Source organism: Saccostrea echinata, unplaced genomic scaffold, assembly GCF_033153115.1.
Source record: "Saccostrea echinata isolate AGI-Se365-2 ecotype Australia unplaced genomic scaffold, CSIRO_AGI_Sech_v1 ptg000047l, whole genome shotgun sequence".
NCBI classification, from domain to species: Eukaryota; Metazoa; Mollusca; class Bivalvia; order Ostreida; family Ostreidae; genus Saccostrea; species Saccostrea echinata.
This window is the reverse complement of record NW_026889796.1, coordinates 14,626,484-14,647,837: the sequence shown is the minus strand read 5'-3', so window position 1 is coordinate 14,647,837 and position 21,354 is coordinate 14,626,484. Positions and strand designations below refer to the sequence as shown.

At 33.2% G+C, this 21,354-nt stretch overlaps 2 protein-coding genes across 3 annotated transcripts; both read right to left on the bottom strand.

Moving 5' to 3' along the window:
- Positions 1-1,192: 1,192 nt before the first annotated feature.
- LOC133202926 (uncharacterized) lies at positions 1,193-3,969 on the bottom strand. The gene is made up of 4 exons (XM_061338787.1): positions 3,915-3,969; positions 3,549-3,669; positions 2,975-3,117; positions 1,193-1,386 (listed from the first exon to the last, which is right to left on the bottom strand). The coding sequence occupies exons 1-4, from the start codon at positions 3,967-3,969 to the stop codon at positions 1,193-1,195; spliced, it is 513 nt and encodes a 170-aa protein (XP_061194771.1).
- Positions 3,970-5,011: 1,042 nt separating this feature from the next.
- On the bottom strand, positions 5,012-19,737 carry LOC133202326 (rhotekin-like). Of its 2 annotated transcripts, XM_061338123.1 has the most exons (13): positions 19,460-19,737; positions 18,903-19,184; positions 10,962-11,155; positions 10,457-10,506; positions 9,923-9,976; positions 9,695-9,815; positions 9,202-9,361; positions 8,788-8,819; positions 7,938-8,142; positions 7,612-7,728; positions 6,939-7,107; positions 6,471-6,581; positions 5,012-6,341 (listed from the first exon to the last, which is right to left on the bottom strand). In XM_061338123.1, exons 1-13 carry the CDS (start codon positions 19,649-19,651, stop codon positions 6,205-6,207), a joined length of 1,824 nt encoding a protein of 607 aa, XP_061194107.1. In that variant the 5' UTR covers positions 19,652-19,737; the 3' UTR covers positions 5,012-6,204. The 2 variants fall into 2 exon arrangements, with proteins under 2 accessions (XP_061194107.1, XP_061194108.1); XM_061338124.1 differs by lacking the exons at positions 18,903-19,184; positions 19,460-19,737 and adding an exon at positions 12,940-13,196.
- Between the last annotated feature and the right edge of the window lie 1,617 nt (positions 19,738-21,354).

Here is a 21,354-nt window from a genome sequence, read left to right as displayed (position 1 = left end):
ATTCACACTGTGACAGAATATCACTTTTATTCAATAAATAAATCACAGTATTTCACTGTTGAAAATGTAATTAAAAAAATCTACAATCATAAAGGTCGAAATTTCATGATTGAAAAATGAAATTATTTTCATAGATGATACATGCAGAAAATTGACCCCTGTGTCCTTTTCCTACAAAATAAACGCATTTCTCTATGACGGAGGGGTCATTAAGTAAGTCATTTTTCTACGGAGGACATTATTCATCTTTAAACCTGCTTGAAAAGAATCCTGACTATTCATGAGATCGGGGGAAAAAACTAATAATATTCGTTTTTGTATGAATTATACGAGTTATATGGGAAAATCATCACCAGTTCTTCTCAATTACAAAGATTACAAGGTCTTTCACTTAAATTGTTCTTATTGGGGGTTTTTAAAAGCAAATACTGCAAAATTGCTATGTGAAATTTTACACAATGGAATACTTGTATATTATTTTCCAACACCTGTAAACTCTTGTATATATGTTTGTTTTTATACTTCTTTTCAAAATTGCTATGTTCGTATACGGAAATATGTGCATGTTCCAACTCATATAACATCTTCCTTTTTGTTGGCGGGAGGGAATTTTTTGTTGCAATTTAAAATCTTTGATTCATATTCCCTCAGTCACATACAAGTTGGGTAACCAGTAGTTCAGTTTAAAATCGACACCCACCCCACCCCTCCCAAACATAGGATTTGTTTATCATAGAGGTTTTGAAAGACCAAAACATATAATATTCTTTAGGGAATGGAGCTCAAACATCTAGTTGTATTCAAAGACTTTATCTACGGTGTCTTTGATAGACCAAAGCAGAGTACCCATATCAACTATGCGTTATTTATCGTCATTTCCTTGGTCCCAGCATACTGTAAATCTGAGTTGAGGTTGTTTTAGCACTAATGATGAAATTCAGAGGAAGCTGAACATTGTGTCTAATATTTCGAGTCCTTTGTCAAATGTCTAAAGTCGGGGGGGGGGGGGGGATTGAAAATTACAGTATAAGAACAACCAAACACCATTATAGGGAAAAAAGTGTTTTTTAATCATTATAATTACATGTAGTATGATTCTGTATGTAGATAATATGGAAACATTACTTAAACTATAATAAAAAACATCAATTTGAATTATCATTATTAATGTTTATATCATGATGTGGTGTTTTCACATGTGTTCTGTGTTAGGCATCGGCGGTGGTAGATCGCCTGGTCCTCCTCTGGCTCCAATGGGAGCGGGTGGTGGATGGTCGTAGGCGGGCGGTGGTCCCAGTGGGGCCCCTGGAAATCCGCGGTTCAGGTATTCTGGTTCCGGCTCACCTGCAGGGGGTAATCCATATCCCATGTAAGGGTGGTTTGGATCTTAAAACAGAAAAGTCCCAACACCTAGAGAAACTTTGATCCGCCGATGGATGATATATAGTTAAGGGGCGGATCAAAGTTCATTTATGTATAGTAGTAGTTCGACTTGATGAATTATGAAAAAATACAAGATTCGAAATTATGATAGAAGAAATTACAGTAATATCAAAAGTAATTAGTTATTTTTATTCTTTTGAACTACTAGTGTTATACATAAATGCGGAACTGTAAGAAATGGGTTTTTGTGTGGAGAAGTTGAGAGACAGTTGTAATAGACTGACAGAAAGATATGGAGAGAAGGTGAAAGTTGAAATCAGCCTTTTATTAAGATATATATGTACAAATAGAGGGTCCTTTTTTTTTTATTTCTAACGATAAGATTTTCTTCACTCTCTTCTATCTTTCAAACAACCAATTTGTTTTGTAGACACATGAAACACACGCACCTATTTCGTATACAGGACACCCCCTACTTATTTTTAACACAGTAGGGGGTGCCCTGCATACGAAACAAGTGCCTGTGACATGAAACTCCTAATTAACTAACCCAAATGAATGGCATTTTCAAACAAACATTTTCCTCCTCTCCCCTCCCCCTTCCCCCTCTTTCCACCCTTTCTCCATTCTTTCCTTTTATGCCATATATTCTTTCCCCCTTCCTCATACTCTGTACACCCCACCCCCTTCGAAATACAGACAAGGTACCCAAATCAAAACTAGCACCGTGTAATTATTAAGCCCAAGACTTTCTCATATTTTTTGTCACACAAATAAAGCGTCTTCGGATGCAGAATTATACTTTGAGTGCAAAAGAACCGAAATACTGAATCTCAGGTGCCCAAACTTCTAGTAGATTTAGTCGCCAGGGGAGTAGCTACCATGTATGCTAAAGTATTCACATTATTTTTCAATTAAAAAATTTAATAGATAAGTTAATGGAAAAAAATTATGAAAGAACGTATATCACTTTTGTTTCATTATTCATAATTTGTTTTGTTTTATCTTCATATTGCACATTCTGAGACTTATTCTAACACTCCAAAATATCATCATTTTATGTGAATATTCTAGGGGCTCCTCCTGCCTGGACCCGGGGGGGGGGGGTACAATGTAGCCATAGACAACCCCCTTCCCCCCCCCCCCCTGCAGTCAGAAAAGCATCCACTTTGTTTCGCGTAGCTACGCCACTGATTTCGCTTCGTGCAGATACGAATCAAATTTTGGATGATAAAGTTCCCACGACTGAGAAAAAGAACATAGATTGAGAAACATAGTTCTGTAGATTAAGAAGTTGCTAAAACATCCAAATTCTCTAACCCTGCTTAAAAGTTTGACAATTTGGTCATTTGAAATGAAAAATTGGGAAATAAAGGATTTTTTCCCCTTCATTTATAATTTCCAGATCTAAACACAAAGGTTCAAAACTCTGAAAGTGCTAGTATTTTAATTAAAAATCTAAACTTGATTAAAAGTGAAAAGACGAAGGAGGAGTAGGCAAGCATAGATACATGTATGTTAACTTTCTTAATGTGTATATTATACAGGAAGTGTAGGTTTTGGGACCCGTTTTAAGACACAGTCTACCTACTCATATTAAAATCAAAGCCTTCATCTATCTCCTCTTCTTCTTTTCGCTTCTTCTTTTTGGAAATGTGACAGTAAACGATGATCCCAACGATGACAGCAATAGCTGTTAGTGCCCCAATTACTCCCCCGGCGATTGCCCCCGCGCTGAAACAAGAGGAAAATAAAATAAAGGAATTAAAAACTATATCCATTTTTTTGAAATTCTAAAAATTGAAATCATATTTGTCACACCTCGTTATCTCGAACTTGATGGGCCCATAGAGAAAAAAAGTTCGAGATATTCGAGGATCCGAAATATTGAGGTTAAAATACATAAAGAAAATGTGGTGGGGACTTCCCGTTCGCTTCCACATATCTATTGTATTCGAGATATCGATGTTGGAGATATCGAAGTTGAAATATATTTTTGCTTTTTGGTGATTACATCCTCTAAAAATTAATTTTTGCCTTGGTTTATATTCAAAAAATTCATATATCAGACTCTGTTTTCAAAGAAAGATTTGAAATCTGTTAATTGAGAGAGAAAGGGAGAGAGGGCAGCGATTTTCTACAGAAGTTGAATTCCTCTGTCATACTTGGTCTTTTTGCAGCATTCCCTATCGTGTGAGTAGCCACAGCAGCCATCAGCACAATACATGTAGTAAGTGTTGATGTTGTTTGAGTAGTATGTAAGACAGTAATCTGCATAGCTGTAGTCTGAAAGCAAAAAAAGAACTTTTCCTGTTTTGATTTTTTTCTAAATTCGAGGCGTAATTACTTTACCACGTTTCCTCCTTAATGCTAACATAAATTGATATCTTTGATGGTAAGCAACTTTACTCAATTTTGCAAATTCTATTTTTGTTTAAATATATTTTCTGTAGGTAGATAAAGACAAACTTTGCTACTTTATACGTAAACATTTTTTTTTTCAAAAGTAATTTTCCTGTATAATCACGTACCTGTCAGCGAAAGGAAAAACACCAGGCACACTGCAGAAATAATGAATCTGTCCATTGTTTCATAAAGTTCTAAATTATCTATCAAGACTAAAACATTCCATATTTTTACTGGCCCATATTCTTGTAAATGTACAGAATAAGTAATCCGTTTTAACACATTGGTTCCAATGACCTCAAATTTAAAAAGAAATCGTGTGCTTTAAAATTAACCCACTAAATTTTTACTTAATCTTATAATCCCCTTAATCACTAATATGAACTTAAATGTATACTAGTATTGTATAGTGTGTTTTGACACATTTAGAATCGTGTTTTCATAAGTATAAACGGGGAGTAAGCCAGAAAATGCCAACTGTGAGGAAAAGGTTAGCCTAAATACAAGGACTCTTTGCTATATTGGGTCATAACAGTGCACATGTTAAGAAAATATATTCACATATGAAATGTTTTTTTTTTAAAAATCAATTTTGAACATACAAACGTAAATAAACATATATATTTCGTAACTACAACTTACATATTATAGATTTTATCGCATCAGTCCACGAACTTTTTGATAACCCCTTGTATTATCACATAATACTACCTCCTTTATATTTTTGACCCACTGGATATGTTTCATATTTTATATTTTCAAGAGTATTATAAATGTGGTATTGTACATCTCCCATTTGTACCTCAATTGCAGAAGGATAAATATTTTATAATATTATGCTATTTAAATGCAATCATACTGATATGATTGTAAATGCCTCCTGAGGGCCATTGATCTGTGAATAAACATTTTAAAGAGACACCAACATCATCTACTACAAAATTTTATCCTCTCCTCCACACTTAAGTCTAAATACGGAGGAAAAAAGTATCAGTCCCCAGAATGACAGCGTGAACCCTCCCCTCTCCTAGAACTCATCGAATTCATAAATACTGGGAATGTATCTTCGCCAAAAATCAATGATCTAATCAGAAACTGTATTATACACAGGCAAAATGATGTATTGCTTCTTTACAACATAAATTATCATTTAAATGTCAAATATTTGATCTCAAAGGTACAGAAACATGCATATTTTGGAAATAAAGGAAAAAAAGCAATCTGATTTCAGAAATGTATTTATTTTGTAGTTTATGTATTAACTTCAGTTCACAGAATTTAAATTAAAAAAATTATGTTTTCAACAAATGGAAGATATAAAGATTGTGGAAGTCAAGATCCTAGACAGATATAAAGATCCTAGACAGATATCAAAATCCTAGAGAGATATCAAGATCCTAGAAAGATATCTAGAAAGAAAGGTAAGTATTTCACAGATGTTCACTGGTTAATGACAAGAGTCTGTAAACATTTACACACAAACTCACACACAAAGTGAGAAAATGGAACAAGGCAAAGGGTTGGACACCTGAGAAGTTGCACGGCTGACATAGGCAGATCAAAATTAATATAAAAACATGAATGACATATCAATACTATGAAAAACAACCATTACAATAATCTAAGAAACTAGTATTCCAATGACTGTTTTTAAAAGGCAAATCAATTAAAAACTACAAATTTTTAAAATAAAATTACAGGCATGTCAATAAAATGTCTTTTTTCTAAAAATGTTGCTAAAAAATTAATTCACAGAAATGACAAGTGCAGCTGATTAAACAGTAGCATCTTTAGTCAATATTGTTATTTCAAAAAAAATATTCTTCCTTTGTCCTTAGTTTTCCAAACCCAGGCTGTGGTCAGAAAGTTAATAACTGATCGCAAGTTTCAGACTTTGAAGAAAGTTACAGAGTTTTGTCAACAGATCTATCAAGCCAATTTACAATATTTTGGAAATTCATGAATCTAAAATATTGTACCTTAATCAAACAAGCTGCCTTTTTTAAAGCATTCTTTGACTAGTCCATATACTATTAACATAAATTATTAAACTTGCTGCATGAAAAGGAAAAAACAACCAAATACACAAACCAATTGCTCGAAATGCCATTTACAGATGATTCTTTGGTCCAAAACATGATCAGGATATATCACACATGCATAAAAATTTTCTTTCATTCACAATCACATGGTTTTTAGAACTATGTACATTAAATACTGTTACATACTAGCACTAAGGTGTGTGGTTACCCCGTACATACATGCTTCTACAGACAATAAATTGCACTCAAGTACAGAGTATTTGTCCTGGTTATCAGTAGATACTTTATAGCACTTTATCAAATTTGTCCTGTTGAACACAGCATGGTGTATTGTAAGGAATGGGTTAAGGTCAAAGAGAGATAACTCTTTTCCCTACACTGTTGTTGTGTATGGGTTATCTCCCCTAATCTGCTTGGCTTCGCCCATCAGTGTGTTCAACATTTGGCTGAGCTGGTCGTCCTCTTTCTTTAGGTCACTTACAACACTTCTGGGTCTTGAACTGGCTTTATCTAAAATTGATTAAAACAAAAATAACTGTTTAGATCAGGTATCAAATGAATTTCTACAAGAGGCACTTGAACTGAAATTATCCTGAGTAAGACATTTCAAAATTCAACTTTATAGATATCCTTGCCTACCTGCTAATGGAGTATCATCATAAATAGAGGATTTCCTTAAGAAGGCGGGTTTTTTGTGAGGTGATGGAGATTTTATCTCCATAAGGTAATCACAGGCATGCTTCCAAAGAGCTGAAATGGTAGAAAAAATGAAGAATTAAAGAAAAGTGTTACTTTGTCTTGAACTGCCATTCTTTTGAAAGGTATCATTAAACTTGCAATAAAAACATGACAAAATTAGAGAAAAAAATCTTTGCCAATGAAAAGAGATATACCCCCCCCCCCAAAGTTATTTTCCCTTTTCACACTTGAAAACAATTTTGCCTCATTTTAAATTCACCCAAACACAGCTGTAATTGAAAGACAATGCTGTTTTCTTTGAAATCACCCCATTTTAAATTTTCCCACTTGCAAGGAGAGCTAAAGGGGGAAAAATAAAACAGGGGCAAAAATTTCCCTGTATACAGTTATCTGTAAAGTAAATGATACCTTGATCCAGTAAATGCTGCTGAAGTCCGTCCCACCACAGGGCAAGGTCATCTTTGGACTCCGCTGCCAATGTGTACTCCCTTGATCCACCCCTATGTTTTGTCATGATGTGGAACGTGTTTTCTGTTCCTGAGCTCTTACTGGGATCCGAATCACTTATCTGAGTATTCTGTAGGGAACAAATTAATTGTGGATGTTTTAATACAATCATTTCAGTTCTCCAATATCACTACACCTTTTTTCACAAGATTTTTGTTAGGTAGTTATAAACATGACAAAATTTTCACAAATTTCAGTCATTGCTGTATGTAATCTATAGCAATACTAATGTATGCAAGAATAAAAAATATTCGCAAGGATACAGTTTCATGTAATTAAGCAAAAATAAAGTTCTTGCAAATAAAAAAAAGTTATTTACAATACTCTTAAATACAAGAGTACTAAGGACCATTTATAGAAGAAATTTGTAAATCATTTTCTCATACATAAACAGTAATAATTCTTTATCTAATATCCTTTACTTTATCATTTTCGCTTGCTTCACTTTTAATAATAGCTCTCCTTGTGTTTTACACTGTACAGATCCATAATTCCACATTCATGTAATAGAACTACATAGTGTATGTAAATAAATACATACAGAGGAAATTCTAATTAATATTTTTTTATTTACCTTAGTAACAGGGATCACTAGCAGTGGTTCTGTGACCTCCATGTCTTCTTTAGAGGACCAACAGGAGAGAGAGAGGTTCTTTAACACACACCAAAATGGTTTAGCTTTTTCCTCCTCCTACAATCAAAACGTTTCATGTAAGAGTTATCTTTCTGTTGTATAATTGCTACAAAGTTCTTGACACTAAGATGTGTCACAACATGAACGTTTTTTTTTTTCTTGTTCCAAAATCAATCTCGCATTAATCTTCCATTTTACTTATATGGGGTTATTTTCAACCTATTTTTTTCACCATGAGAAGGTCATTGGTGAACAAGTTCCCTTACCACAAGTTTAAGGTTTCCGGAGACAATTGGCTCCACTAAACACTCCGGTTGACTAGCCAATCTCAGACAGTAAACACCAAACAGTGGGAGTTCACAGGTCGTGAGGTCAGCACCAGAGGTCAATTGAAGGTCAAAGTTTCCAATGGAATCACCAACATCCTTCAGTTCCAAAGTTCCACTGGCCATCAGCTCAAAACGAGGACCCCTTCAGAAGTGAAAAAGTAAATATCAATGGGGTTTACCAGAGTTATAACCTGTTACAAGTAAATGTATTACATTAACAGTTCACGAGAATTACAATAGTGTACAAGAATTACAATAGATACTATTAACAAGCACTTTGTATCAATTCTTTTATCTTTATCTCATGACAGAAGAGCTTGGATGATAAATCTTCTAGTAAAAATATCAAATATCATAATCTTTTTTTTTTCTTTTCTTGTTTTTTTTTTTTTTTTGTTAGTTCATTACAAAAAACACCTAAGTGTTGGTAACTTTTACTTGGAATCAAATGTATCATTTTACAAATCCATAAATCGAGATGGTTGAATTGATTACAAAATATTTGTCACAAGTGGTGAAAAATCACGTCTCAACTGGGACTCCAACCCAGGGCCTCTGGTGTACCGTGTCAGCCCTCTAACCCCTGAGCTATTGAGACCCGATATATTGACTGATTTCACATACCTGTGAACCCGGTGATATATTCAATACTGAATTGGGTGCATCAATATGTGTACTGTAACCTAGTATCATGATGCATTTAATGTGTCTGAATATGGTCCAAGCCCTACATGACAGTGCATTAAATACATTTATATAAGACTTATATACATACAATGATACTTACAGAACCATGTTTCCTATAATGTCCGAGTCATTCTAAACAGGTAAAAAAAAAAGAACACACATGAATATGGAGCATAAAAATGAAGCAATACTTTTACAAAACACATCTAAGATTTACAAAATTTGAAATTCTACACCATATCTTCATGTCAATTCACTGTGATAGAGACATATTTTGCATGACAACATGCAATTTGACAAGGTCAACTGTTAAATTTACTGATATGTCTATTGAAAGTGTAAAAATTGAATCCACTACTTTTAAGTGTTTTGATTTCCTTGATGGTATTTTTTAACCTGCTTTTATACAGGATTATTTATTTCCAGTCTAGAGACTTCAATAATAAGCATCTTTAAACTAAAAAAAAAGCCCATAAAGGTTTCCCTTCTGTGCATTTAAATTCTGATAACCTACCAGCCCCGACAGGCGTTTCCCGACACTGCGCCCAACAGACCCTGACAAATCGTTGATCTTCTTGCGAAGCTTCTTGGGTGTGCTTGCTATGGTGAGATCTTCATGAAGTTTGTGACAATACACCTCAAATTTACACGTGAAATCGTGGGGGACATTATTGCTGTGAAAAGAATAATAAACACAATGAACCTCAATTACGTCCGCCATAAATTTGATATCATGAAAAGTGAAGTTTTTATACATATTCAGGTGTGACTGTTGTCAAGTTTTGTCTGTATTTTTATAAAAGTTTATCCACAATAGAGAAAGATATCTTATGGAAAGAAGCAAATGACATGCACAATTTGAAGGCCACTTTAAATGGAAATTTTGTAATTAATTTGTTTTATTTTCCCATGCTCCTTATAAAATATAACAAAGAATGGTATATACCCTTTTTTGGATTTGAAATATTTCAAAATACTTCATGAAAAATACTGCTATTTGTACTTACAAAACCATAATGTCATCAAATGTGAGGTCTGTCATACTGCGATCAACATTGCTCAACATGGACGTCTCATAAATATCGGTCCCGATTCTCAACAAACAGAACACAGCATACCTTCTGTAATCTGCAAAAAGTGTGCATAATAGAGATATCACTCAAAAGAGACGCTTTTAATGGTTAAAATGGCCAATTCATTAAAGTTTATTAAAAAAAAAACATCTATAGCCTTGCCTCCTTTGTTCTTGAAATGGTCCGTGTCTTTCCACATCAATGGAATGCGAATATCTGATTTAGCAAGAAAGAGAAAAAAATTACCAAAGTGTGAAAGTTTAAAATATATATATATACTTAATATATATAAATACATGTATATAATATGAGCAAATCTTTAAAAAAAACTTTCATCTTTAACAATATGTTAACTTTTGAAATGCCCCCTTCAGATTCTTAACAAAATTGGTATGAGAGTATCTGTGATCAAAAAATCATTACTAATTTCCTGTCCAAGACCAGGGCAATCTACAAAGGATAACCCAAGCATACTTTCCAATAAATTCTTCAAAACAGAATCAACACAGTCAGATTTTATTCATACATAACTGAAAATTTTAGCTTATATCCACAAGAAAAATCCAATTTACTGCTGGATTCTTGGTGGTCATAATTTTGTAGATGGAACTTGACATTTCTCATCAGTTTCTGCTTTATTGATAAAAAGCACAATTTGAGGGTCATGAGGTTGTCATGACAACTACAATCACTCACCAGAAATACTGACTTTAGCTTTACATGGTAGCTGGTTGCCAAGGGTTGATCTAAAATTAAAAACAAAGACATAAATCCTGGGAATTTATTGATCAATTTTTATTAAGAAAATATTGAGGTTGGTCCAATTTTCCTCCACTAATTAAGGTCTATAAAAGGTTTGTTGTAAGCTGATGCATGAAACAAAGTATGCTAGGGCTAACAATTGAAAGTCTGACATGGGAAAATGTGACCACTTCAAAATATGCCAAGTTTCTTAATAATGGGAAGTCCATAGTATAGTTAGAGTTTTTAATGCCAAAACAAGGAAGTTTTTAGAGGCTTACGAAAACAGTGTGAGAAATTCTCCCCATCATCATTGTCAATAATATGTACTTAATGAGTCATCCACTCATTTTCCCTAAATGTATTATTGCAATTGATTCCCATCATTAACTTAGGCTAGATAGTGTCATTTACTTGGTTTAGAAAGATAACATGCCACAAAAAAAAAAAAGGTCTTTACACATTTTTTCCTAGCACCTCTGCAGTTTTACGACGCTGAAGTTCTGTCATATAGGTCATTATGCGGGTGTTGGATGTGAGCAAGTTTTTCGCAGCCTCCAGCATCTGGGCGGGGTGTTTGGACGCCGCCAACAATTTTGCGGTCCCTTCTCGCATCTTGATCTCATGATCAATCTTTTGCTGAAGATCATGATCCTGTAACAAATATAAAAAAAAAAGCAAGTGATTTATTGTTCCTTAATTAATGTATGATTCCATCTGTGATAATGCTGACACAGGTCTGCAGTGCAGATGTAGGTATGTGCTTTATGTTCATGTCTTAATCAATGTGGTATGTTGTGTTGTCTGAGAGAGATTCATTGTCACAGATGTGATCGTAATCAGAAAATTCTCTCATAACTGTGTTATAAATATACCTCAGAAGAAAGGGAACAGATTAGTATATAATGCAGGGTTATCCATAAGAATTGAAATAGAAGCGAGGGAACACTTTTGAAGTATAAGGGTGTCTTTGGTTCCTCCCTTAGTGGGGGTTGCAATGCCAGAATAACTGGGGGTTATGTCATTAGAGGTGGGGAAATTTCCTAGCTCCCCTGGTCTTATGCACAACCCTGACAATGTATGTTTGTAATGTGTTATACCAAATAAATTACTAATGGGACTAAAGTGGCATTTAAAAGGAGGAGAAGACAAAAATTTGTTGAAGGCTTTAAAGCAGCAAAATGTCTTGGAATATAATATTACTGCATCATGTGAACTTCAGTATATGTTAATTAAAATGTTTCTTTTGAAGTACATTTGAAATCATTTACATTTGATGTCAATGTAAACAGCACTCCTTGTGTGCAAATATAAGCTGGCATGTCAGAGCCTTTCCCTGTGTCAATAGATTATTTACATTAAATCAATATCGTTATAGCTCCAATTACTGTCGACAAATGTACTAACGTAAATAACTTATTATAAGTCAGCCATTACATCTAGTACTTAAACAATTCTTAGTACTATCAATTTCATGGTTGAGTGAATGTAAATTTGTATAATATTCTCCAAAAAGCTGTGTTCACTTAATTCATACATAATTAATTTATGGAGTTTGTTCACATCATCTAAATTTATGTTAATAATTCACATCTCCCAGAAAAATATACATACACATTTACAATTTTGTGAAAGATAATAAACCATGTTTACAGTACTGCACAATCATTGCCAATGATCTATAATGATAAAACACCCCGTAAACCTGTAATTTATAGGTACATGTTAAAAGGCACACCTGAGATGTCACCTTTGATTACCTGGCTCATAAAGACCGATCTTAATAAGGGGTCAAGTAGGAAGGACTTCTGAATGACTTATTTTTATTTACCTACTGACTCATGAGGGATGTACACAACTTAAAATCTGTAAATCAGTCAGCACAATATGTCCCGAACCTGGCTGACTCATAATGAAAACACAGAGAGGAAATTGTAAAACAATTGCACATCCGTGTGGCAGGTAGTTCTTCGAGATAACGTCTGAACAGTTTTATGAAAATCAATATCATGGAAGACCTGCCAAGATCAAATCAATTCCCAATAGTTACGTGCATTTAGTGCAGGTGTACCTCCAGTTATGAATTATAAATTCGACTGGTCACCTCAGAAATGAACATCAGGTTTAAATCAATTAAAATGGGATTGGGTCCTAAAATAATATATCCTGTTTAAAATTCTCAAGATAAACATTTTTGTACTTGTAACATCAAAGTAAGTCAAGTTTTGGTAAAAAGCATCTCTCCCAATTTTTTTCACACATCCCCCCCCCCTTCAATCCATGATAATTTTAGACACATCAATAATCATGGGTAAAATGTGAACATTATAACAATTATAAACTGAAGACAGAAGTTAAAAGGAAGATAATGAGAGTCTGCTGAAGCATTTGATTCTTCAGGTCACTAGGGCTTCATTACTAAGCACACCTGTCCTCACCTGTAAACTAGACGCCAGCTGTCGGAGGTAATAGACACTCATGTCCTCCCAGATAATAGGGGAGGTAACCTCCTCGGACACCGGGCCACTGTCCTTGTGTCCATTGCTGAACAAATCTATCACCGGGAGACATTTATCCATCGTTACAATGTCCCAGTGATACTTGTTACCTCCTCTGTGTGATCAAGCCATCAATCAGGCCATTATACTTAGTAATAAATTCACTAACTAGCTCTCAGTCAGGACTTTCACTATCAGTATAAAGGTGACACTTCCTGTATAAGTCCTGAAGAACACTGTCTATAATATTTCTGAGAAGGTAAAATTTTCCTGTATAAACCACTGTAGCCCTGTCTGTTGACTAATGGAGATAGGACTTACACTAAGAAGATAACACCACAATGTCACAGAGCGAGGTACTGCACTGTGTTCGACCCCGTTTTCTCACATCCTTGGAGCACAATGTATTTTTTTTTCACACTGAATCTCTTCCAAGAGCAACACGTACTGCACATGCACCAGTAGCATATAAATAAGTACCTGTTGAATCACCCTGGGCGGCCTTTGACTGAAAAGGTTTCTAATGATATACAACTTTATAATTAATGAGAAAAAAGGAACTGCTTCACACTAACTACTAATTTAGTCCAAAATGTTTTTCAATGCAGACTGTTTGTAGAATTGGCACACACATGAATGAATTTACAAACTCATTCATCCTTAGTCACCACAAAATTCATCAATCAAAATTAAAAAACATGGAGAGAAAAAAAAAACATGTTCATTGAAGAAAACCACAGCTGATTTGCATCCTATTAATTCAAGGTGAGAAGTGAGTGACTCCTTCTGTCACAACGAACACTTTGTCACAGCCAGAATCCCTCCACATCAACAGTTCACAGCATATAGCTCCACGGTCCAATCTCTCCCTACACATGCACAATCCACCCAAATAAATAACAAAATAGTGATTACACCATCCTTGATAACATTATCAAACATTTCCCCCCACTGTTCACTTTCACCCTGCTGACACAAACGTTTTAAATGTCACGCAGGGTATAGAGAGAGCCCTTTGTAGATAGGCCGCTTCTTGTTGGTTTACACCCTCTGCCCTGTCCGACATACAAAAACCTTTATCCTTTCACGTGTGCAGGCAAACAGCTGGGTACGGACCTTACACAGGACTTTAATTCATTGATCCCCATGTCTGATAACCCTCAGGTCCCCATAATCAGCTGTTTTGTGTTCTTTTATTTACCACACTTAATTAAACTCTACCTACAAACTATCAACAATAAGGTTCTAATTTTAGTGAAAAATTCTATTTTTATGCCATCTAATTTGTCAAAACAAAAAAATGTCAGAAAATTTTCAATATTTTAAATATTATTATTTCCTTCTAATGGAAAAAATAGCATTTATATATATATAATTATATTACATTAATTTCATGGAAAACATATTTTTATCTTGGATATAATTTGTTTTATGTTCAAATGTGATCTAGAAATAAAGTTAACCATAAAAGGGAATAAGACTTTTTTTTTTTTTTTTTTTAAAAAAAAGGTAATAACTTTCAAGACATCAAATTGTTAAAAAATTGCATTTAGATCACACAATTTATTTTTTGGTATTTCTATTTATAACAAAATAACTGATTTACAGCTACACCTAAGTAAAAAACAACTGGTAGACATTTTGCAGGGAAAAAAAGGGTGTTTTTATAAAACTGGACTGTTTGAATAACGTCTAGACCTGGTGGAAAGTCCCTAATCTGATCAGTAAATATCTGAAGTGATTAGCCTTTTATAATCCTCGTTCCACTTCAGCTCTGTAAGATAATCTCGTACTTATCACCCTACACAGAATATATAAAATAAATGTACAAGCTTAATTATATATACCCCACAACTAGTCAACATAATAAAACCTACATCAATTAATCAACCAAGAACCTACTTAGATTATACATTTATACCCTAAAAAGAATGAAATGAACAAACATGAAATTGATCAGTGTTTTGGTTTTACACTGTTTTAAACAGTGGTGCACACCCCTGATCCCTTTGTCATGAACACAAAAGCTAAAAATCTGACAACATTGAATCTGACCTTCTGTTGCACAGCTCTGGCCGGCATCGCACCATCATCAACCTCCATTATTTGTCATTATACGAAATCTACTAGAAATAATGGCCCTCCAATTTTAATACGAACAATTCTCCCTGATTTTTGGTTTATAACTCAAACCTAAGACCATCCAGTTATATAACTTGCTTTGTGACTGTTGTCATTGTTTTCTATACATTCTGAAGCTGAATCAGATTCAACATGAGGATTGTCAGAAATCAATAACCCACATAGATTCTTTACCAAACATCAGCAACAAAAGAACATTTTCCAATACCAGGAATAAAAGTCTCTTGTTAAGAGTTATCTCCCTTCCTACAGACTCCCAGTGTGTAAATAAAATTTAATACTCCACAAAATCAGCTCTGAAATTTTACCTGTAAATATTAACCAGGAGGGATGCACTATTTTTAATACATTTCCTTGTACATGTACCTGTACATATGACTCAAAATGACAAAAAGGCAAAAGATAAAAACAAAAACAAAAAAAAGAAAAAGAACTTTACCATGGTGATTTTTCTTTTAGGTGGGGTGCTACGAATCTTGATGTACATAAATCTTTTTTTCATGGTGTGAGCCAAGGAAGGCATGATGGTTGACTTGATGTTTTCTTTTGATTTAGATCTCAGATGAAGATAAGATTGAGAAATGTGACCCTTGATTCATACCAGGGACCTTTTATACACCCATATCCTATGTCTAGTGTGTACCAATGTGTTAATTTTACAATTAATCATCTCTAATTTGTGAAATTTCTACCATTAACTGTACCATATAGCCCTCAGTCAGAACCTTAGTTGTAAAGACACAATTAGACAAGTCACCTGGGGGTAAAAGAAAATTATCAAAAGGAATGTGTAAACTTTATGAGATATAATTCTTTTTCTGGTAATTGATTGTAATAATTAAAATTTAACAAATATTTACTTAATTAACTGCAAATATATAAAGTGTATAGTAATTAATTTAAATGATCATTTTTTTTTTAAAGAATGAAAATTACTTTATGAGTGAAAAATAGGTTGAAACATCATATTCAGATGATAAGAAATATCTTTTTAAACACTAGGAACAACTTTAAAGCATAAAACACTATTCAAAAAGCAAAGAAATAAAAAAACTTCACTTACATTTATGAATATTGGTAAATCCTTTGACATTGTATTCCAAAATGATAAAACTAAGGATTCATTTCCTGAATGCAAATTTTTTGAAAAATCCGGCCTACTTCACTTATAAGTACTTCTATATCTGGATGCCAATGATTTCCCCAAATAATAAGAGAAAAACTTATAATCATGTCAAATGTCACTGCGTGGCTCTAAAAGCTAGAGCGTTGATGTTTGCCTCCGTCTCTTGAGGGACTATGTCAGAAGTAGTTTTTTATTTGAGAGACAGACCAATTCTCGTAAAGACGGATATGTTCACAGGAAATCTGGACATAAAATCTGGACTACTGTGTCACTTCATAGCCATTTCTGTCAAGTTTATAATGATTACATCTGTTTAATCACATTATAATTACTAGTTCTTCCTTTAGACAGATAAGCACATTGTTGGGCAAAAAGACCAACTTAATATGCTGATGATTTTTATGAGATTCTTGTACCTCAAATCATAATAATAGTTATCATGGTTGTAGTATAAATAAAGAATACAAAATTAAGGCTGTGTAGTATGTGTTGGAAGGGGGAAAGGTATAGTTTAGTCGGAAAGGAGTGGGGGTTAAAAACTTTTAATTTTTTTTCCTTGGTGATATTTTTTTTATAAGGAAAGATCTCTGAAAAGAAATCTTTCTCACCAACAAACAGAACAAATTTAGATATTTTCTCCATAAAAACAAAAACATATCAAACATTTTTTCACCCCCAAAAAATCACCTCATGGAATACTGGGCATATATATGCATAAGTATACTGTTGATGGCTATATTATGATAAGCAATATAACTTCCTGAATTTCAGAACAAAGAAGAAGTCAATGCTTTCTTGAAATTATCCCTTGGTGCCCAACCCCTGAGCCATATGGTTACTAGAATGGTTTTCATTATGTACACACTTAAAGTTTTACCTCAAAAGTGGGATCCATTTCAAATTCCCAAGTCCAAGTTTTGTGTGTTTATATCTATCTTCCTTATGGCTTCTATCTTATTTTTATTGTTCAAAAAAATTAATTGTTTGTAGCCAATTCATCCCACTTAGAAAAAGATATAAGGAAATAAGGATCCTCTTTCATGTCCTTCAACAAACTTATTATTTTGAAAAGGAATAAATAAAACAGAATGAAATGGGTGGAGTGCTAATTCAACCAATAAAGGGTTATACAATTTTCATATTTAGATGTAAATTTTTTTTTTTAAAAATTTAAAGATTAACTTCATCCACTTTTCACAAAATTTACAGAAGTGAAAGTCCCCAACAATGTTTATAAACATGTATTCATTATCTGCACCATGTGCCCTCTATGTCAGGGCCCATAAAATCTGCTGTAGTGATAAATTAGAGGACAAATGAGACTTAATAGTGTATAGTTAATCTTTACAGTGTTTATAGTGATGTCGCTCTGGGACATAGGACTGAAAATAAGGAAATACTAGTCTAGTGAGCAGTGATACTGTTTTAATTACTGCTGCAATTTTGTCATTACAATTATAGACTATAAGAGATCAGGAGTTATGCCCCTTATACTTTCTCAATGAAAGAATCCAATTAAACTTTAAAGAATTGTATGAAAGAGGGAGATTACTCAATCTACAAGGAACCAAACAACAATATCACCTAGACAGTGGATGTTAATTAACACAGCAGGGGGGGTGATATCAGGTGTTTCATACACAGGGGTGTGTGAAGAATTTGATCACAGGACTGCCTGGGGGGGAGATGTTATACACACTGCTGTCACTATCACTTATCTTTACTCATCATAGAAACTGTGAAATAGATTCCTTCATTAATTACATTAGTTAATACCCTTTCTTTACTAGAAAAATACTGTACAAAAAAATATTATACATAATTTTGATTTTTCCATATATCTTTTTTACATTCAAACAAATTGGTATTATTATCATTTATAATTTTTAATATCAATATTTTAAGAAATAAATAACTTTTTTTTTTTTTATAATTTCAGATAAATAATATATCATGATTGAACACATTTAAGACACAGTGAAACTAGGCCCTAAAAGTCATAAATTGTGAATTGCAAAAAAGTACTATTTCCCCTTGTGAACTATGAAATATGTCCCACTAGAATGTGTGCATTACTAATGTAAGGCAGGCAGATGAGCACCCTGCTGATGCTATCAAAAAAATCTCTTAGTACCCCAGAGGCCCCTACAGATAGGAAAGTGACAAGCCATTATCAGATCTTTGGTAGCATTACTTCCCCAAATTAATCCTTGTCTATTTGTTATCCACAGGCTGCTTTGTTCCAAGGTGTTTACCAAGGAGATTGTTAAGTTTAATAGGTGGCAATAGGGAAATTTGTATTTATTTTAAATAAGGTCACTTATGACAGGATATTGTCAAGTTCCCATGCTCATAACATGTGATAATGACAAACCTGTATACCTCTGCCTCAATGACTTTTGACAGAGGTGTGGTCAAACATTACCCTTATATCTAGTAAAATACTAAATCATAATATGATATAGCACTGTAGACACTTTTACAAAACAAATCCTATATAAACCATTCACTAAATGCTATTCTCACGTCTGTTATAAATTTCTAGCAAAAGTAGATTTTTTCACTAAATTATATGCATGCAATTGAAAATCTAAACAAAAAAAAGGTGAATTTAACGCGAAATTGAAAAACATACCACATCTTCTGAGCATGTTTTGCAGTATCGAATTCGGTATGCCTGAGCAAGATGGTTGAGATACTTGAAGTTTGTGTCATAGGGCAGAGAGTAATCTTGGAATTTCTTCATCTTTTTCCTCAACACATTAATCGACACTCTTCTTTGTAGACTGTGGCGTAAGGTATCATTTCTTCTCAGAGACTCCCCACGTTGTGGAGTGAAGACTGATTTATCAATCACTTGTTTTGGTGGTTTCCAAGACATACTTTGGGGAGAAACATTTTCAGCATCCTCATCATTCTTAAACAATATAAAATTTTACACAAAAAATTTTAAAAGATGCAAAAAAGATGACTCATAGTTGTATGATGAAAGTTATCTAAATACTTCAATACTAAACACTTACACCATGACCATGATGACCATTTGACTGAGCATCATGATACAAAAAAACTAATTATATGAAAAAATTCGAATTATCATTATTTTCTGAAATACTATCTTACGTTTTTATTATTTAAAATACCATACATAAAGAATCTATATACCAATTCGCTTGTCATTCGAAACCATACCTGAGCATCATGATGGTCGAAGCGAGCAGGAAGTTGCGGGAGTTGTTTGACATTTTTGGAAAATGGCAATGCCGATTTCGACGTTTTCTTTCTCCTCTTTAGACTAAGTCCACATGTACCGAAAACAAAAGTAAATTCGTCGTTCTCCTCTTCTTGAATTTCGCGCTTGCGTTTACGTGTTGGTGTATCCATCTTTTCGTTGGCGAAGACAACTCTCTAAAATTGAAAATAAACAAAGTAGCGCCATCTATCAAGGTGCGAGTCTAATATCAAAGGAAGATAACTCTGCGTATACATATATATTGCGAGAAAAAAAAAATTCCAGCCAATTTTCATTTTTGGTTGATGGTTAAAGTAAAGAATTTTTAATTATTATTATTTTTTAAGAAAAAAAAATATGAAAATGTTTACTTCCATGAGGATGAATTTCAAACTGAACTAATTTAAATTTTATAAAATAATTTAAAATAGAAATGAATTACTCCAAATCACAAATCAAACCTCTGCATACAGAATGATTATTAGTTCATATGATTTTATTTCTCTAATTTTGGTTGTTTAAATATTGCTTGTTTCCTGTTTGATTAATGTGTTTTTGATTCCAGGTAGTTTCTTCAAAGCGCCTCTTCCCTGGAGCAAATTTTAATGTTCTGAATATTAAACTGGTTTTTAAAAACATGCATATCTTTGATCTTAAATTGAAAAAGTTTTGAAATTAAAATTTTTCATTTCTACTTTAAAAAAAATTGACTCTAAGGTCATGAATAAATGAAGAAAAAAATTATGTAAATTAAAAAAAAAATCATGCATAAAACATGTAAAAAAAAATGTCACAAAAAACTCGCAATGAACAAAATAGAAATCTTCCTTTATTTTTAAAATTGTGATAAATACTCAAGTATTTTCCCTACATTTTTTTCATACAAGATATTTATAACAATTTCGTTTGAATAAAAAAATATTCAAAAAGACATTTTAAAATATATGATTAATAAAAATCATTATTAGTATATATCACATAAAATCTTAATTAGGTCAGTAGAACTTCAGCTACTGTACCACCAAGATTAATTTTTCACCCTAAACATCAAGGGACTAGCAATAACTCTGATTGATTCCATGAAAAGTAGTGAGCTATTCACCTATTGTTAAATCAATTATTTAGTAAACTCATCTCTCTCTCTCTCTTTCTACTGACTATACAAAGGTACATAGCTTTAATGAATTTTACCCATCTTGTCGATTTCTGACCAAGAAATTTGATGACATATATTTCATAAACAAAGGTGATGGATAACTGGTGTTGCATTTAGATAGTAAAGACTACAAAGTGTATAAGGGGAAGGATTGGATACATGAAGGTCTAACGCCAGGTAACAGATGGCCCAGATGATTTTGCATTCACACCTGCTGCAGAATTATTGACTTCTCTGCACAGACTTATCCTATTCGATGATCTATGGCCTGGAGAGGATGAGTAAGATTTAATTTGTTTTTAAATTTTGGGATAAATCAAATAAGAAAGTATTTTATTTTCTTTCATCATTGAGTTTATGAAATATGGATTTTTTAAAGAAGTTCAAGTAAGTCTACATATTATGTAATCTACATGTACAACAAATGTTTCCCAGTCACAACTAGACAATGTTTCAGGCAATAAGCCTTAAAATCCATCACACAGAGAGTTATTTGCATAATACATAGTCTGTCAATAACTGATTCTTTGGTTAAGATTAATTTTGAGCTTTAGAGCTCAGATGGTGTGATAGTGTACCTGGGAAATGACGAAACAGAAATGTTATTAGGGAGATAATCAACGCGAATGTATTGACAAAGCTATTAAGTTGTTAACTTTTCCAGTACCTTATTAAAGGTGTCATATGAAATTTTCCAGG

What these genes read in the sequence shown, in the direction of transcription:
- LOC133202326 (XM_061338123.1), bottom strand. Translation starts at nt 19,651, where the DNA reads ATGGATACACCAACACGTAAACGCAAGCGCGAAATTCAAGAAGAGGAG. An exon ending in CCATTTCAAGAACAAAGGAG is followed by an intron (nt 9,816 to 9,922) that starts GCAAGGCTATAG and finishes CACTTTTTGCAG; the next exon opens with ATTACAGAAGGTATGCTGTG. An exon ending in GCAGCATTTACTGGATCAAG is followed by an intron (nt 6,582 to 6,938) that starts GTATCATTTACT and finishes CTACCATTTCAG; the next exon opens with CTCTTTGGAAGCATGCCTGT.
- LOC133202926 (XM_061338787.1), bottom strand. Translation starts at nt 3,969, where the DNA reads ATGGACAGATTCATTATTTCTGCAGTGTGCCTGGTGTTTTTCCTTTCG. An exon ending in GTTTTTCCTTTCGCTGACAG is followed by an intron (nt 3,670 to 3,914) that starts GTACGTGATTAT and finishes TTTTGCTTTCAG; the next exon opens with ACTACAGCTATGCAGATTAC. An exon ending in AGGCTTTGATTTTAATATGA is followed by an intron (nt 1,387 to 2,974) that starts GTAGGTAGACTG and finishes TTCTGTTTTAAG; the next exon opens with ATCCAAACCACCCTTACATG.